This window comes from Symphalangus syndactylus, chromosome 6, assembly GCF_028878055.3.
Source record: "Symphalangus syndactylus isolate Jambi chromosome 6, NHGRI_mSymSyn1-v2.1_pri, whole genome shotgun sequence".
NCBI classification, from domain to species: Eukaryota; Metazoa; Chordata; class Mammalia; order Primates; family Hylobatidae; genus Symphalangus; species Symphalangus syndactylus.
In genome coordinates this window covers 127,232,671-127,250,742 of record NC_072428.2, presented here as the reverse complement: position 1 = coordinate 127,250,742, position 18,072 = coordinate 127,232,671, and the positions used below count along the sequence as shown (strand labels likewise).

Below are 18,072 nucleotides of genomic sequence, written 5' to 3'. Positions count from 1 at the left end.
TTGCCCTGTGGAACATCCCTGCGGGGGACTCCAACCAGCCGGAGCGACGCAGATCCTGAGAGAGCTCCCGGGTAGGCATTTGCCCCAGTGGGACGCCTCGCCAGAGCAGTGTGTGGCAGGCCCCCCTGGAGGATCAAAGCAGTGGCTGAACACTGGGAAGGAACTGGCACTTGGAGTCTGGACGTCTAAAACTTGTAAGACTAGTCTTTGGAACTTGCCCACTCATTCGAGTGGAAGCGTGGCCTGATCACCCACGGCGTGCCTTTATTGGCTCTTTGGTTTTTGTTTTTGTTTTGACTTGGTTTGAATTGCTTGACAGGATTGATCTTGGGAACTTGCCTACTCCATTCGAGTGGCAGCGTGGCCTGATCACCCACGGTGTGCCTGTATCGGCGCTTTGGTTTTTGTTTTTGACTTGAGTTAGATTGCTTGATACTTTGGTTTTGGTTTTGACCTGGCTTGGATTTCTTGATACTCTGATTTTGGTTTTGATTCTGGTTTGGCGTAAACTGTAAAAGTGTGTGTGTGCCCTTTTTACCCGTTCTTTGTTTTGCAGTGTGTGTGTGGTGCGAGCGTGGTGTTTTGTCTCGAGGAGACACGGGTCAGGCACAAAATAAGCCCACCCCGCTAGGAACTATGTTGAAAAATTTCAAGAAAGGATTTAAGGGAGATTACAGTGTTACTGTGCTACCAGGAAAACTTAGAACTTTGTGTGAAATTGACTGGCCAGCATTTGAGGTGGGTTGGCCATCAGAAGGAAGCCTAGACAGGTCCCTTGTTTCAGAGGTATGGCACAAGGTAACCTGTAAGCCAAGGCACGCAGACCAGTTTCCATACATAGACAGTTACAGCTGGTTTTAGATCCCCTTCTCCCCTACAGTAGTTAAGAGAACAGCAGCATAAGCGGCTGGCAGAGGCAAGGAAAGACCAGCAGAGGAAAGAGAGAGAAAAAGAGGCAAAGAGAGAGAGGAAAAGACAGAGAGGAAGAGACAGAGAGACAAAGAAGGAGTCAAGAAAAGAGAGAGACAGAGAAAGATAGAGGCAGAAAGACAGGAAGAGACAGATGCAAAAGGAAAGTCAGAGAGAGAGACAGAAAGTCAGAGAGAAAGAGAAAGAAATATACAAGTAATTAAGAAAAAAACAATATACCTGATTCCTTTAAAAGCCAAGGCAAATTTAAAAGCTATAATTGATAATTAAAGGTATTCTCAGTAACCCTGTAACACTGTAATACCACTTTGTTGTCAGTGTAAACAAGGGCTTATCCGGAAAGCACTGAGGCCTTCCTATCAAAAATCCTTAACCCAGTAACCTGCGGATAGCCCAGATGTGCTCAACCTGTAGCGGCAGCTGCTTTGCTAACAGAAAAAAAATAAAAAATAAAAAAAGGCCATCTATACCAATTCTAAGTTAATTTAGACTAAACAAGATCTTATTAATAGCAAAGAATAATTGAAATCCCAAACTTACAAGGTTTTCAACAAAAGTAAAGTTTGCTAAAAGTTAACAGTGTAACATATATTATAGTAACTTCTAATCTTGTGGCCTTAGTCCAGTCCACAGACATAAAGTTCGCTTTAAAAAAAAAAAAAAAAAAAAAGAATGGTTATCTTCAAAAGGAAAAAAAAGAGGGGAGGCAGAATTTATGTAAAAAGAGTGTTATATGGTAAATTCTTGTCCTGAAATAAATTAACTGGTTGTTTTAAAAAAAAATGTTTGTAATAAGTCAGAAAGTTGAGACATGTCGAAGAATTGTCTGCGAAAGTCGTGAAAGAAAAAAGGTTATAAAAAAAATTTATGCCAAAAATGTTGTATAATTGAAAAGTAATAAGGCCTCCTGAGTACTATTGAAGAAACAGTTTATGTGCAAGGTGTATAAGGAAAGTAAAATATACCTTTGGTAAAAGGATTATAAGGAGGCACAAGAATGTGGATTTTTATCGACATTAAAAAGTTTAAAAAAATCATTGTTTTGAAAGTTTAAGCAAGTTTTTATTTTATTTTATTTTATTTTATTTTATTTTATTATACTTTAAGTTTTAGGGTACATGTGCACAATGTGCACGTTTGTTACATATGTATACATGTGCCATGTTGATGTGCTGCACCCATTAACTCGTCATTTAGCATTAGGTATATCTCCTAATGCTATCCCTCCCCCCTCCCCCCACCCCACAACAGTCCCTGGAGTGTGATGTTCCTCTTCCTGTGTCCACGAGTTCTCATTGTTCAATTCCCACCTATGAGTGAGAACATGAGGTGTTTGGTTTTTTGTCCTTGCGATAGTTTACTGAGAATGATGATTTCCATGGATAAGCAAGTTTTGAAACGTTAATTGTAAAGAAAATTCTGTGTGTAAACATATTAGCTAAAGTTAAAAAGGTATCATCCCGTTTTTCTGTGAACTGGACATTAAAGTAAAAACATAACAGGTTTTTCTTAAAGCACCAATCTCCTCTTTAACAAAAATTATAAAAGGTTAAAAAGAGTCTATAAAATCTTACTTATGATCAAACATGAAAAATTAGATGAATATGTCTACAAGATTTTATTAAAATTAAGTTTAACATTAATAACACTAATATAAAGGTAAAATTTAGCTTATCTAGTATAAAAATCATACAAAAAGCATTGTTAAATGTAAAATGGTGTTTGGCTTTCTTTGGTCTAAAAACTAATAAAAATAGGTGCTAAAGGAAACATTCATTTTACAAGAAGATCATAAAAGTTAAAAACTTAAAACAAACTTTGGCAATTAAGACAGCATACCAAGATGCAAATGCCTGGTTGGAATGGATCAAATATTCCATCTGCAAACAAAAGCAACTGTTAAACAAAAGCAATTGTTATGCTTGTGCACATGGCAGGCCAGAGGCCCTGATTGTCCCCCTTCCACTAAGGTGGTCCTCCAGTTGGCCAGGCACGGGCTGCATGGTAGCTCTTTTCCAGGATTCTACAGCCTGGATTAATAAGTCATGCCAAGCTCTCTCTGCTATATCCCAAAGTCTGGCACCCTGCGGGTCAGCCCCTGAGGGCCATCCAGCCTCCGTCTCCCAACACTAAGCTCACTTCGTTGTCTCTCATGACAGGGAGGAAACTTAGCATTCCTTGGAGACCTGAAGGGATGTGATGAGCTTAAGAACTTTCAAGAGCTTATCAATCAGTCAGCCATTGTTCATCCCCAAGCAGATGTGTGGTGGTATTGTGGTGGACCTTTACTGGACACTCTGCCGAATAACTGGAGTGGCACTTACACTTTAATCCAATTGGCTATCCCTTTCACCCTGGCATTTCATCAACCGGAAGGAAAAAAAATAAGACATTTTAAAGCAAGAGAAGCCCCTTATAGTTCTTTCGACTCTCATGTCCATTTAGACGCAGTTGGAGTCCCATGAGGAATACCAGATCAATTTAAAGCTTGAAATCAAATAGCTACAGGATTTAAGTCAATATTTTAGTAGGTGACAGCTAATAAAAATATAAATTAGATAAACTACATCTATTACAACCAACAGCAGCAAGCTTTTCATGAGTTAAAAGAAAAACTCAGGTCAGCCCCAGCCCTGGGGCTACCTGACCTGACAAAACTTTTTACACTCTATGTGTCCAAAAAAAAAAAAAAAATGGCAGTTGGAGTTTTAACCCAGACTGTAAGGTCCTGGCCAAGGCCAGTGGCCTATCTCTCAAAACCCTAGATGGGGTTTCCAAAGGCTGGGCCCCATGTCTAAGGGCCCTGGCAGCAACGACCCTGTTAGCACAAGAAGCAGATAAGCTAACTCTTAGGCAAAACCTAAACATAAAGTCCCCCCATGCTGTGGTGACTTTAATAAATACCAAAGGACGTCATTAGCTAATGAATGCTAGACTAATTTGATACCAAAGCTTGCTCTGTGAAAATCCCTGCATAACCATTGAGGTTTGCAAAACCCTAAATCCTGCCACCTTACTCCTGGTATCAGAGAGCCCAGTTGAACATAACTGTGTAGAGGTATTGGACTCAGTTTATTCTAGTGGGCCCAACCTCCAAGACCATACTTAAACATCAGTAGACTGGGAGCTGTACATGAATGGGAGCAGCTTCGCCAACTCCTGCACAGTGACTCTGAAGAAGACGATAAGCCCTCTCCAGTCACACCCGGAAGCTGACTGGTCCATGCATGGCTGAAGCATGAGGAAACTCATCGCGGGACTCATTTTCCTTAAAATTTGGACTTGTACAGTAAGGACTTCAACTGACCTTCCTCAGTCTGAGGACTGTTCCCAGTATATACATCAAGTCACTGAGGTAGGATAAAAGATTGCTACAGTCCTATTATTTTATAGTTATTATAAGTGTACCGGGACTCTAAAAGAAACTTGTTTGCATAATGCTATTCTATCCAAGGTATGTAGCGCAGTCTCTAAATGTTATGTTTGTGGAGGAACTGTAATAGGAGATCAATGGCCATAAGATGCCTGAGAATTAGTGCCTACGGACCCAGTTCCTGATGAATTCCCAGCCCTAAAGAATCACCCTCATGATTTCTAGGTTCTAAAAGTCTCAATTATTGGACAACATTGCATAGCTAGAAAAAGGAAAGAATTCACTCATTCTGTAGGATGACTTAATTGCCTAGGACAAAAACTGTGTAACAGTACCACAAAAACAGTTACATGGTGGAGTTCAAACCACACAGATAAAAATCCATTCAGTAAATTTCCAAAGTTGCAGACCGTTTAAGCCCACCCAGAATCCCACCGGGACTGGATGGCCCCCACTAGGCTATACTGGATATGTGGACATAGAACCTATGCTAAGCTGCCTGACCAGTGGTCAGGTAGTTGTGTTATTGGCACTATTAAACCATCTTTCTTCCTACTACCCATAAAAACAGGCGAACTCCTGGGCTTCCCTGTGTATGCTTCCTGCAAAAAAAAAGCATAGCTATAAAAAAATCGAAAAATAATGAATAGCCCCATAAGCGAATCATACAATATTATAGGCCTGGTACTTAGGCAGAAGGTGGCTCATGGGGATACCAGACCCCCATTTACATGCTCAACTGAATCATACGGTTGCAAGCTGTTTTAGAAATCATCACTAATAAAACCGGTCAAGCCTTGACTATTCTGGCCCAGCAAGAAACTCAGATAAGAAATGCTATCTATCAAAATAGATTGGCTCTCAACTACTTGCTAGCAGCTGAAAGAGAGGTCTATAGGAAATTTAACCTTACTAATTACTGTCTACACTTAGATAATCAAAGGCAAGTAGTTAAAGACATAGTTAAAAATATGACAAAACTGGCACGTGCCCGTACAAGTGTAGCATGGATTCGACCCTGAAGCCATGTTTAGAAGGTGGTTCCCAGCACTAAGAAACTTTAAAACTCTTACAATAAGAGTTATAATAGTAATAGGAACCTGCTTACTGCTCCCTTGTTTGCTACCTGTACTTCTTCAAATGATAAAAATCTTCATCGCTACCTTGGTTCACCAAAATGCTTCAGCACAAGTGTACTATATGAATCACTATCAATCTATTGCACAAGAAGACATAAGTAGCAAAAATAAGAGTGAGAACTCCAACTAATAAAAAGTGAGAGTCTTGAAGAGGGGAAATGAGGGACAAGAGAGACCCTCTCATATTGTTTGGTACTCAGAAAAGGAAAGAGAAGTGAAACAAAAGGCAGGTAGCCCAGTGCCTAGGAACCAGACCTGAAACCAAGGAACCAGATCTGAAACCAGGCCTGGGCCTGCCTGACCTAAGCCTGGTAGTTAAAATTCCACCCCTGACCTAGCAACTGTTGTTATCTATAGATTCCAGACATTGTATGGAAGGACATTGTGAAACCTCTCGTTCTGTTCTGTTTCACTCTGACCATCCCTGCTCACAGCCCCTGTCACGTACCCCGTGGCTTGCACAATCGATCATGACCCTCTCATGTGGATCCCCTTAGAGTCGTTAGCCCTTAAAAGGGACAGAAGTTGAGCACCTGAGGAGCTCGGATTTTAAGACGCTAGGCCACTGATGCTCCCAGCTGGTTAAAGCCACTCCCTTCACTATCTCGGTGTCTGAAGGGTTTTGTCCATGGCTTGTCCTGCTACAGTAACCTACTCTTTCAAAATGAGTTAGAAAGCACTAAGAAAACAATATGAAATGTAAAAGAGCATCACAAATTATAATTAGAAAACTCAGCAATGAGGTGACAAAACTAGGAAAGAATTAGAATTATAAGAAATCTATTTTAGAAATGAAGACTAAACTAGAAGGGACACAAGATTGAATAAACACAAGTAATACCTTAAGATAAATTGAAGATAAAAAAGCAATTGCTTTTAAATAAAAAATATAAAAAGGATTTGAGATAAAATGACAAATATTGAAAATAGGCAAAGCAAAGATCTCATTACTGTCTGAAAATATTTAACCAAAATGAAAAACACCTAGTTATTTTTCAGGAAAATTGTTGTATTTTAAAGAAAAAAATCCCTTGGGCATCTCAGCTAAAATAATACTATATTTATAAGGGAAAGTAAAATAGATTTTCAATAGTCACAGAAACTCTTCCACAAGGCATGTCATAGAAACCAGAACTCTTTTTCCGCAAAACCAGCCATAGAACCTAAAGATATTACTCTAACTTCCCTACACCTTTCTGTGTAAAAACTGGCCATAAAGAAATTATCTGACCTACTTTGAGTATAAATCATAAGACCTCCATTCCAGAAAGTCTTCAACTTAATTGTTAATATGCAATTAAGTCTATTAGTGCAAGTACAAGAATGATGGCAGTAGAAAAAGGGGGTGAGAAATAAGTAAATTATTCAGAAGAATGGAGTCAATTTAGTAAGGCTTCATTCTTGCACTATTTTATTTTCCCCAGATTAAAAAAATATGCCACGATCCTGATCACTTCCTTAGAATCAATGTTTTTGCCTCGGCTCTGTTTTGGCACTCAGTCTGTTGGAGAACAGGTAGGGTTAAACTTCATACAGGAAGAGCTTTTGCCCTCATTTGGCGCTAAGGACAAATAAACAATCAACTATGCAAATATCACAAGCAAGGGGAACTGTTATCTACCCATATACTAATTACTCAAGTATTTATTACAACAGCAAGGCACCAGCAGGCTAGTTGGGTATTGTTTTGGGCATACTTGAATTTTTGGATAAACTCAATCATTGCATTTTTAAAACTCCTTACTCTCTTCTTTTAAATAACCTTTATTCATTTTCTCTACCCAGAAAAATCTAAGCTCTCAAAATATAGGCTTAAGTAGAATGATGAGCAAGATAGAAGGAAGGGGAGAAGAGGTTGAGAAGAGCGATGTTCTTCGATTCAAAGCTGTTGTTGAACATGTATTGTACACAGGTGACTCATTGTACACATGGACTTGTGTGCATTTTTTAATAGAAGATTTAAGTGCTGAAATCCACCATTTACTCAATTCTTAATATTCTTAATTATTCTAAATTAACATTAGAGACAGATAGAGTGTATTTCCATTCTACTATCTCTCCAACTCCCATCCAGTACTTATCTTTCCTTCTTTCCAGTCAGCTCATATTTCAGTTATAATGACTTGTTTAGTAGACCATTCTATACTAAAAATTTTATTTGATTTGGAAATTCTGGCCTGTGTGTTTTTTTCCTTGAAATCAGTGAATAGAACTGGATTAAGAGAAATCTTTTTGAAAATAATGGTGAAAACAAGAGTTTAACAACATATAACTCGCAATGCTGAGGTTAAAACTTGCCAGTGATAGCACCTTCCCATGAATAACTCTGTGTGTGCGTGTGTGTGTATTTGTGTGTTATTGTATTATTTATGGAAGGTAGAGTCTTTCTATTTCTGCCAAGTTATCATATTTCTCCAGTGGGCTATGAGGTGCTTCTGGCCTCTCTTCCTGCTGTAGGTGTCATAGGACTATGGAAGAGCATCCCGTGGCTTGGGCAGAAAGTTATCTCAAGAGTTCTGCATTCTCCATGGGAATTTCCAAATTCTCACAGTAATCTAATTCTAAAAAACCTAAATACTTCTGATATTTGTAAGTAATTGTTGAAAATGCAGGTAAATTTTAACTTGGAAAGAAATATATTGTAATTTAAAAGTTCTGAATCAAAAAAGTCATTTGCCCTTTTAAACAATTGAAATGAAAAGTTTCTGCCAAAGTGGCAGAAAGAAGGCTTTCAGACAGCCTCTGGGGAAAGCTCAAAGACTTCCACTTTGGTTTACTTTACACCTAATAATTTTAAATGACATTTGAATACATTATGAAAAGATATAGTAGTACTGATGTGCCAGTGCCCACCTCAAAGAACTCTGAAAAGACTTGCAAACCAGTGACTCTAGATTGGCTTCTTTTATCATTCACATCCAATTAAAAGCACAGGAAAAGCCTCAGAATGAGTAGAAACTTTTCTGCGTGACCATTCATGAGGTATTAGGTTGGTGCAAAAGTAACTGTGATTTTTACTTTAAGGGCGAAAACCATGATTACTTTTGCACCAATCTGATAAATAAGAATTTAGCCTCAGGAGGAAGAACAAATCACCTTATCTTGTAGAAAGTGCTGGAGATGGTGAGTAACTAATCTAGGCTTGTGATTCAGGGAAAAAACTAAAGATTCAAAATATTAATTTTACTTGATAAGTGAAGTATGCTTCATCCATACATTGGAATCCAAAGTCATCAATTTTAAAAAACAACACTAATTTACATTCCCACCAACAGTGTAAAAGCGTTCTTATTTCTCCATAGTCTTGCTAGCATCTATTGTTTCTTGACTTTTTAATAATTGCCATTTTGACTGGCGTGAGATGGTTTCTCATTGTGGTTTTGACTTGCATTTCTCTAATGATCAGTGATGTTGAACTTTTTTTCATCTTTGTTGGCTGCATAAATGTCTTCTTTAGAAAAGTGTCTGTTCATATCCTTTGCCCACTTTTTGATTTTTTTTTAAATAAATTTGTTTAAGTTCCTTGTAAATTCTGGAAATTAGTTCAACCATTGTTGAACTAAGACAGTATGGTGATTCCTCAAGGATCTAGAACCAGAAATACCATTTGATCCAGCCATCCCATTACTGAGTATATATCCAAAGGAATATAAACTATTTTACTATAAAGACACATGCACAGTATGTTTATTGCAGCACTATTTACTATAGCAAAGTCATTGAACCAACCCAAATGCCCATCAGCGATAGACTGTATAAAGAAAATTTGGTATGTATATACCATGGAATACTAGGTAACCATAACAAGGAATGAGATCATGTCCTTTGCAGGGACATGGGTGAAGCTGGAAGCCATCGTCCACAGCAAAGTAACACAAGAACAGGAAACCAAACACCGCATGTTTTCACTCATAACCGGGAGCTGAACATTGAGAAGACATGGACACAGGGAGGGGAACATCACACACCAGGACCTGTTGAGGGGTGCAGGGTGAGGGGAGGGAACTTAGAGGACCAGTCAATAGGGGCAGCAAACCACATTGGCACATGTATGCCTATGTAACAAACCTGCACATTCTGCACATGTATCCTGTAACTTAAAGTAAAATTAAAAATAAATAAATAAAAAAAATAACACTAATAAGAGACAGCATACCCAATGCCACAGAAAAGGAGAAAAATTCACTGGCAAGGATATCATCTCATAGATATTTTTGAATGAGGAAAATAAATTAGAGAACAGAATAATCTCAATCCCTTATATACATGAAACGTTTTATTGTTCACACTAAAGAGAATGTTAAAACACCTAAACTAATCTATTACTACCTCTGGAAAAAAAATTATCAGCCTATGATCATAGGTCATTACAACCATTTTTACATGAAGTATAACACACCACTAACACAGCAGATGGAGCTCAATAACTGCCAGGCAAGTTGCTGCAGCCATGATATGGTGTAGCCATTGGGAAGTGGGTCGTCCTGGAGCTTGGACTGAGACTTTCTCAAGGGTGTTTTGGCCAAGTGACCATATTGACACTAGGCTGTCACAGGTGGCTTCTAGTTCTAGGAGAGTCTTTCTAATGATATCTTGGGATTTTTGATTCACATCAAATGTGAGCATTTCCTATTATGAGTGAGTGTAAAGACTTCATATCCTAAGATTAGAGGATTTTTAGCACATGTGAGTTTATCATTGTGTTTGATATGTATCACAGGTGTGCTAGCTCTACTTCTGGGATTCACTGTTTGTTACATCAATAAATAATGGAATAATGATAAGATGATAGTGATGATTATGACAATGATTTTAAAAAGGTCAGAGATGTCGGTTGTTGTGTATGCATCTAAATAGAAACAGTAAACATATACTTGTATAGGTAATTCATTCATCATGTCTACTCAGATTGGTCTTGTGTACAGCAATACCATTAGCTGTGGTTGTTTCTAATATTGTCAGGAATTTTGAAGATGGCTGTAGTTGTCGATATTACCAAGTGATGCTATCAGCAAGACAGTAGGACTATGTTCAAATGCATGCCTTCAAAGTTCTTTTGCTTCCACAATTTCTGAGTCATACTTAGCAAATGGTCGTGAAGTCTTAAGTGAAGAACTGTTGCGTTTTGTCAGTGAATACGTGATTGATTGCAGAAGAGCACTTATTTCAATGGCTGTTGGTGAGAATAGATAAAATTCTACCCAAGATAATTGATATGACTCTTCCTGAAATCTAACATTCCAGAAATGGAAAGTGGAGCCTTTTCATCAAGGGGTTCAATGAGTCTTCCTCTCTGACTTAGGTTAATGCCACCTTCCTCTCTTTCTCTGTTTATTCCTAGAATGCAGGCTCAACAGTACCAGCAGCAGCGTCGAAAATTTGCAGCTGCCTTCTTGGCATTCATTTTCATACTGGCAGCTGTGGATATTGCTGAAGCAGGGAAGAAAGAGAAACCAGGTAAGCAGTAGGGTTCTGAAGGCAAGATACTTCATTGATTAATGTCCATCTAGCCTAATTACCTGCTTTTCCTTCCTGTCTTCTACTCTGCCTCTCTCCCTTCCTATTCCTCTATTCCTTCAATCTTCCCTTTTTAAAAATAATTACTTAGAGGAACCTAAGAAATATCCTGTCTTATTTTTCTCCCATTATAAGTCCTGGATTGCATGGCAATGATGATCATTAAAATAATGATCAAATTAGCAGCTACTATGTATAGAACACTGGCCAGTAATCAGGTGCTTTATTATTTATCTCTCTACCTCAAAAAAATGCACTGCAACTTGTTTTTCTCCTTAATATCAGATTTACAGAGGAGGAAACTGAGGCACAGAGAAGATAAAGCACCTTCTCTATGCCACTCCCAAAGTCATAAGTAGGCTGTAGAACTGACAGTCTGTTTAAATCTGTGATCCACCATTATTTGTATGTCATTCCTTCTACAAGACAGAGAAAGGAACAACAACTTGCTTTGAAATGGCTCATTTGACAACTGTTATTTCTTTTTTTTTTTTTTTTTTTTTTGAGTTGGAGTCTCGCTCTGTCACCAGGCTGGAGTGCAGTGGTGCGACCTCAACTCACTGTATCCTCTGTCTCCCGGTTCAAGCGATTCTCCTGCCTCAGCTTCCCGAGTAGCTGGGGCTATAGGCACGCACCACCATGCCCAGCTAATTTTTGTATTTTTAGTAGAGTTGGGGTTTCACCATATTAGCCAGGATGGTCTCGATCTTTTGACCTTGTGATCTGCCTGCTTTGACCTCCCAAAGTGCTGGGATTACAGGTGTGAGCCACTTTGCCCGGCTGACAACTGTTATTTCTAATAGAATATTTTCTCCATTTTTAGGAGAACTATTTTTGACCATCTCTTCTTTTATAGAAATGTTTGCTTCTAAAAGGAGATGCCACTAAATCACTTAGCACAGTCTCTGGCACATAGTAAGAGGGAGTTAAATTAATATTAGTTTTAGCTCTTAGTTTTCTTTCTCTCTTCTCCTGATCATTCACTGGTTCAATAATTTGGGTAATATTCATCATGTTTCTATTATTCACTAGACAATAAAGATACAGACAAAAAAACACAGATCCTGCAATTAAGGTGCTCAGGAATGAACTTGGTTATATCTGGAAGGTAAGGAGTTTTCTGTATGTTGATTAGGGTTTCTTCCTTTCATTCAGAAAAAAAAGTGAAGAAGTCTGACTGTGGAGAATGGCAGTGGAGTGTGTGTGTGCCCACCAGTGGAGACTGTGGGCTGGGCACGCGGGAGGGCACTCGGACTGGAGCTGAGTGCAAGCAAACCATGAAGACCCAGAGATGTAAGATCCCCTGCAACTGGAAGAAGCAATTTGGAGGTAAGCCTCATGCTACTGAGTTAATCTCCTACTCTGAGATAATTCTCAAATTTTTCCACCAAATGTCTTTTTAAGGATGAGTACTTTTTATTTTAAATAACTTTATCTTATCAGACACAAAGTGACCAGACATCTTTCCCAGCCCCAGTGTTTCTCAACTTTGACACTGGTCCCATTTCAGGCCAGGCAATTCTTTGTTGTGGAGGCTGTCTTGTGCATTTTAGGGTATTCAGCAGCATCCCTGGCTTCTACTCACTAGTTTCCGGTAGCATTCCTCACCCACTCCAGATGTGAAAATTAAAAATGTCTCCAAATATCTATGGCCAAATGTCCCGTGGTGGTCAAAATCATCCCTGGTTGGGAACCACTGCTTTTCCAAAGGGACATAAAATATATCCTTGATTCCTCTTAATAATGTTAATTGATCTGTCTTCTCTCTCCTTTCTTCTATTTCTAAGTTCCTTTGATTTTTCCTTTCCCCTTTTCTTATTTATTCTCCTCCTTCTCCATGTTTCTCCCTGTCACTTTCAGACCTTCTCTCTCATTTGATCCCGCCCCTCCCTCCACACAGGTTCACAGATTCACTTATTGAGTTTAGCCGGGCTGCTCACAGCCACTTTTCATAAATCTTTCTCCCACTGACTAGAGTCAGTCTTATGCTGGCCTGATCTATCTATCTGAGACAGGATCTCTCAACACTTTCAACTTTATATCCAGTATTGAACCCTCAAATAACCTCTTTCTTCCACAATCCAGACTTTTTGTCTTTCTTAGCCATGGTGGGACATGATGCCTGAAATGTCCTATCTATGTTCTATGGAAATGCACTGTGGTCCATAGACAAGTGAGGAGGGATAATGGATGTATACATGTATATCTTTTTCTCCCTCTGTAATCTTTGGGGTATTTTTTATTTGAATGGAGATAGGTAAGTTCTGTAAAAGTGTGTTGGAGAACAGGTATATTTGGTCTTAAATTATATATGGGCATGTTAAAAACCCACTTACAAAAAAGTTTAAAAGGTCTATCTTAAAGACTTACATTAAGAATATTAAATAACTCTCAAATTCAACAGTAAACAACAGAACAACAACAAAAAACAAAACAACAAAACAAAACAAACAGAACCTAACAGTTCAATAAGAAAGTGGGGAAAAAACATTAACAGACATTTTACCAAAGAGGATATATAGGCAACAAATGAACTCCTGAAAATATATTCAACATCTTTTCCTTATTAGGGAACTAGAAATTGAAGCCATAATGAGATATCACTCTACATCTATCAAAGTGGCTAGAATAAAAAATACTGAGAAGACAAAATGCTAGTGAGGGTGCAGGGAAACCAGATCCCTCATATGTTGCCAGTGGAAATTGTAAGGTGGTACAGCCACGGTGGAAAAAGAGTATTGCAGTTTTTTACAAAATGAAACATGCATTTACCATGTAACACAGCAGTTTCTTGGTCATTTATCCCAGACAAATGAAAACTTATGTTTCCACAAAAACCTATACATGAATTTATATAGCAGTTTTATTTGTAATAACCCAAAGCTGGAAACAACTCAGGTGTCCTTCAATTGATAGGTGGTTAAACAAACCGGGGTACATTGGTACTTTAGAATACTACTGAGGCATAGGAAGAAACAGACTATTGATGAATCCAACTTGGATAGATCTTCAGGAAATTATGCCAAGTAAAACAGAAAGCCAATCTCAAAAGTTTACATATTGTAGAATTCCATTTATGCAACATTTTTAGGCTAGAAAAATGATAGAGCTAGAGAACAGATAAGGAGTTGCCAGGGATTAGGGAGGTGAGGAAGGAGGAAGGTGGCTAGGCCATGACTATAAAGAATGACCCACTGTTGTATTGGGACTGTATATTAATAGTGTATATGAATGTATATTAATGGTGTGTATTGATGGTGATTGTATGCATCTGCACATGTGATAGAATTGAACAGAACTCAATACACACGCATACACTCTATTATTTCTTATAGCTGCACATGGATCTATAATTATTTCAATAAAAAAATTACAAACAAAAGTGTGCCTTTATTATCCTGGAAGTACAATAGGATCTTTCAAGGATTTCTGTTTGGTTCTACCCTGCCTTTAGCGGAGTGCAAATACCAGTTCCAGGCCTGGGGAGAATGTGACCTGAACACGGCCCTGAAGACCAGAACTGGAAGTCTGAAGCGAGCCCTGCACAATGCCGAATGCCAGAAAACTGTCACCATCTCCAAGCCCTGTGGCAAACTGACCAAGCCCAAACCTCAAGGTAAGTCCTTGCCATTATACCACAATTTTAATGGATTGATGGACTCAGGCAAGATCTGGAAAACCCACATTTTCCAGAAGGAAATATTAGGCGAATTACCTGAAGAAAGTGACTGAAAAACTCCCCTACACTGAGAATCACAAAAATACTTTAAAAATACTTTGAAGCAGGCAGTCTGTGAGTGCAAATTGAAGTCCTCTGCATAGATGACGGGATTGGTACAGTCTCCTAACCCAAATAAATAACATAGCAAAAGAAGCCAGCAAAGACAGTTGTATGATGACCATATATTCCAAACTCTTAATTGGAACTGTATCCTGACAAGAAAAACAAACTCAGAATGTTTATGAAGGAGACAATTTTAAATCAAACTTCTCCCAGATATCCGAAATGTAGTTTTCACAAAATCAGGAAAATTATTTTACATTTTCCCTTTATTCACTGCGTAAGTTAATGGGTTCTGCATTTCTTTTCAGAGCCTTTGTATTTTTTGAGTTCAATTTGATCACCAACTACATTCATCACAGAATTTTTAAATGACAGGGATCTGTATCTCCCAGAAAGTCGGGCTCTGCTCTCTTGCTGGAGAAGGTAAAAACAGTCATTATGGCCATGAGTTCATACATACAAGGATCCCAACTGAGGGAAATAAACTCTTTAATCATGGATGTTATGGTCTGAATTGTGTTTTCCCAAATTCATATGCTGAAGTTTTAACCCCCAGTACCTCACAATGTCCCTATATTGGAGACAGGGTCTTTAAAGAGGTAATTGAGATAAAATGCAGTCACAAGGGTAGGCCCTAATCCAGTGTGGCTGGTGTCTTTATAAGAAGGGAGATTAGGACACAGAAATACATAGAGTGGAGACTGTGTGAAGACAGAGGGAGAAGAATGCCATCTATGAGCCACGGGGAGAACCTTCAGAAGAAATCAGCCCTACAGATGTCTTGATCTTAGGCTTGTAGCTTCCAGAACTGCAAGACAATAAATAAATAAATTTCTGTTGTTTAAGCCACCGTGAACTCTAAATTCAAATACCTTCTTGGCCTCTACTCATATATTTTAACTCTAAGGTGGTCCTGAAAATTTACACTGCCAGAGAAATTGTAAGGAGAGATTCAGAAAAATGACCATGTAAGAAATGCTTATAATAAATAAAAATAGAAAAAAAATCTGCAGAAGCTGAGGGAGATTGGCTGGTTTCCTGCTGGTGGCCAGAAAGGACTTTATTTTTCACAGGCCTGGCTTTTTGGCCTCTGCTGGAGTTGTCCATAGAAATGGTTATCTCCAACTTCAGGATGGCCAGGTACAGGCTGGACCTGCAGGTGGTGAATCTAGGGTTCAGGCTGCCCGTTCCAGATCATGGAAATCTCTGCCTGTTGTCATATGGTTTTTGGAAGGCATGAAGCAGGGCTGGAGTGACTGCAGTGAGTGCTTATGCCGACTTCCCAAATGTCATTTGTCCAGAGACAACCAGATAAATCTAAGCAAAATCAGTGCCATATCTACTAAGTGAAACATTTCCAAAAATGGCAGAACTCAGAGTTACTGTCGTCAAAATAATTTATTTTTAATCCAGCTGTAGAACCAAAATATTCAGCATAAATACAGAATTGAAAGGAAAAGAAATTAAAGAAGCTTCCACATTCCCGCACAGTGATGCTTAACCTGGGCTGCACATTAGAATATTCTGTGGGAACTTGCAAAACTCCCAGTGCCCAAGTATAGCACAGAGCAACCCAATCAGCATCAGCAGTTTAAAAATTGTAAATGCATCTCAGAAGGTTTCACGATGCCGCCAAAATTGAGAACTACTGCTCTAGTATGGAATCCATTGACAAGAGACCACACACACATGCATACACATGTAACACACACACACACACACACACACATACACACACACACAGGTGCACTGTCCTGTTCTTTCCTATGGGAAAGAGAAAATTCAACTTAATAATGGGGAGAAAAAGTGGGGACATGATTAGCTGGAAGACAGTGGGGCTGGGTGAACACATAAAATGTTGAAAAGTTTGGGATAAATGGGACACAGCAGGGAACATGATTAAGAGAGAACCCTAAAGGATATTTAGGAAATAAGAGAAGTCTTCCTTTTACCTGAACTGGTCTATATTTCACCTTTATACAGTGTCTCATCTAATAACATGTAATGAAGGTTAAGTTTGTTTCAGGCTTTCAGCTTGAAAAAATGACACTAAAAATATTTCAAGTGGGTAGACATTCTGTAATATTCATATATAAATCAATTATGGTATATAATTAATTGATATAATTAATTGAAAATGTGATTACTGTGAGTGATTCTATGTTTCAAACTATCAGTTACGCAATTTACACGTCATTAAAATTCATCCTTCCCTTTGTGTATAACATACCTTTGTTAAAACTAACCAATCTTTTCCATCTCAGCAGTGGAGAGTTTTATAAATGCTGTTTTGGCACTGAGACACTCTGCAAAAAGAATTTTTTTTTTTTTTTTTTGATACAGAGTCTCACTCTGTCTCCCATGCTGGAGGGCAGTGACATGATCTCGGTTCACTGCAACCTCCGCCTCCTGGGTTCAAGTGATTCTCCTGCCTCAGCCTCCTGAGTAGCTGGGATTACAGGCATGCGCCACCACGCCCGGCTAATTTTTTTGTCTTTTAATAGAGACAGTTTCATCATGTTGGTCAGGCTGGTCTTGAACTCCAGACCTCAAATGATCCACCCGCCTCGGCCTCCCAAAGTGCTGGGATTACAGGCGTGAGCCACCGTGCCTGGAAAAAGGAATATTCTTATTGTAGTTGAACCAGGGAGATGTGTCAGATATAAAATCTTTGCAGGGGACACAGACACACTCACACACACGTACACATTCAATGGCATATTTTTCCTAGTTTAAACCAAAATGTAACGAGTGGCATATGTAAGTTGTATTTATTTTTGTACTATTTTTCTCAAATAAACTTGGATAGATATTATAGCTTTTCCTTTGCACGTCTCTAACTTTAGGATAGCTCACATTCTACTAATCAATGGGAAAGCAAATGGAATGAATGGAATCTATACTATCATTATCATTATTCAGTTTCTACTGCTATATATTGTTCCAGGTGTTTCCCATATAGTAACTTATAAAGTCCTGTATATCCTTGCAGGTGGGTATTATTATAAAGGAAAGTGAGGAACACTGGTTAATTTATTTGACCAGGGGTATATCTCTAATAAATGACAGTGCCAAGATTCATCTAACTCTAAATTCATGTTATCTTTTGTATTCTGCTGATTTCTCACCTAAATCACAAAGGGGTATGAACTAACCTCCATGGGTTTTAATTTCCTTTGAAATAGGAGAAGGTGAACTTTGTCTTTTTTCTTTTTAATTGTTGTGGATATATGGTAGGTGTATATATTTATGGGATACATGAGATGTTTTGATACGGGCCTATAATATGAAATAAGCATATTATGGAGAATGCAGTGTCCATCCACTCC

At 38.5% G+C, this 18,072-nt stretch overlaps 1 protein-coding gene across 3 annotated transcripts in view; it reads left to right on the top strand.

The window, feature by feature from the left end:
* PTN (pleiotrophin) overlaps positions 1 to 18,072 on the top strand; it is a 113,962-nt gene that overhangs the window by 74,850 nt on the left and 21,040 nt on the right. For 2 of the 3 annotated variants that reach the window (XM_055284145.2, XM_055284142.2), the window contains exons 2-4: positions 10,784 to 10,899; positions 12,115 to 12,288; positions 14,414 to 14,575. In XM_055284145.2, the coding sequence (XP_055140120.1) occupies positions 10,785 to 10,899; positions 12,115 to 12,288; positions 14,414 to 14,575 (451 nt within the window). In that variant the 5' untranslated portion in view covers position 10,784. Of the gene's footprint in view, positions 1 to 175; positions 195 to 10,783; positions 10,900 to 12,114; positions 12,289 to 14,413; positions 14,576 to 18,072 lie in introns of those variants that run through there. The other variant, XM_055284143.2, reaches the window with a different exon arrangement.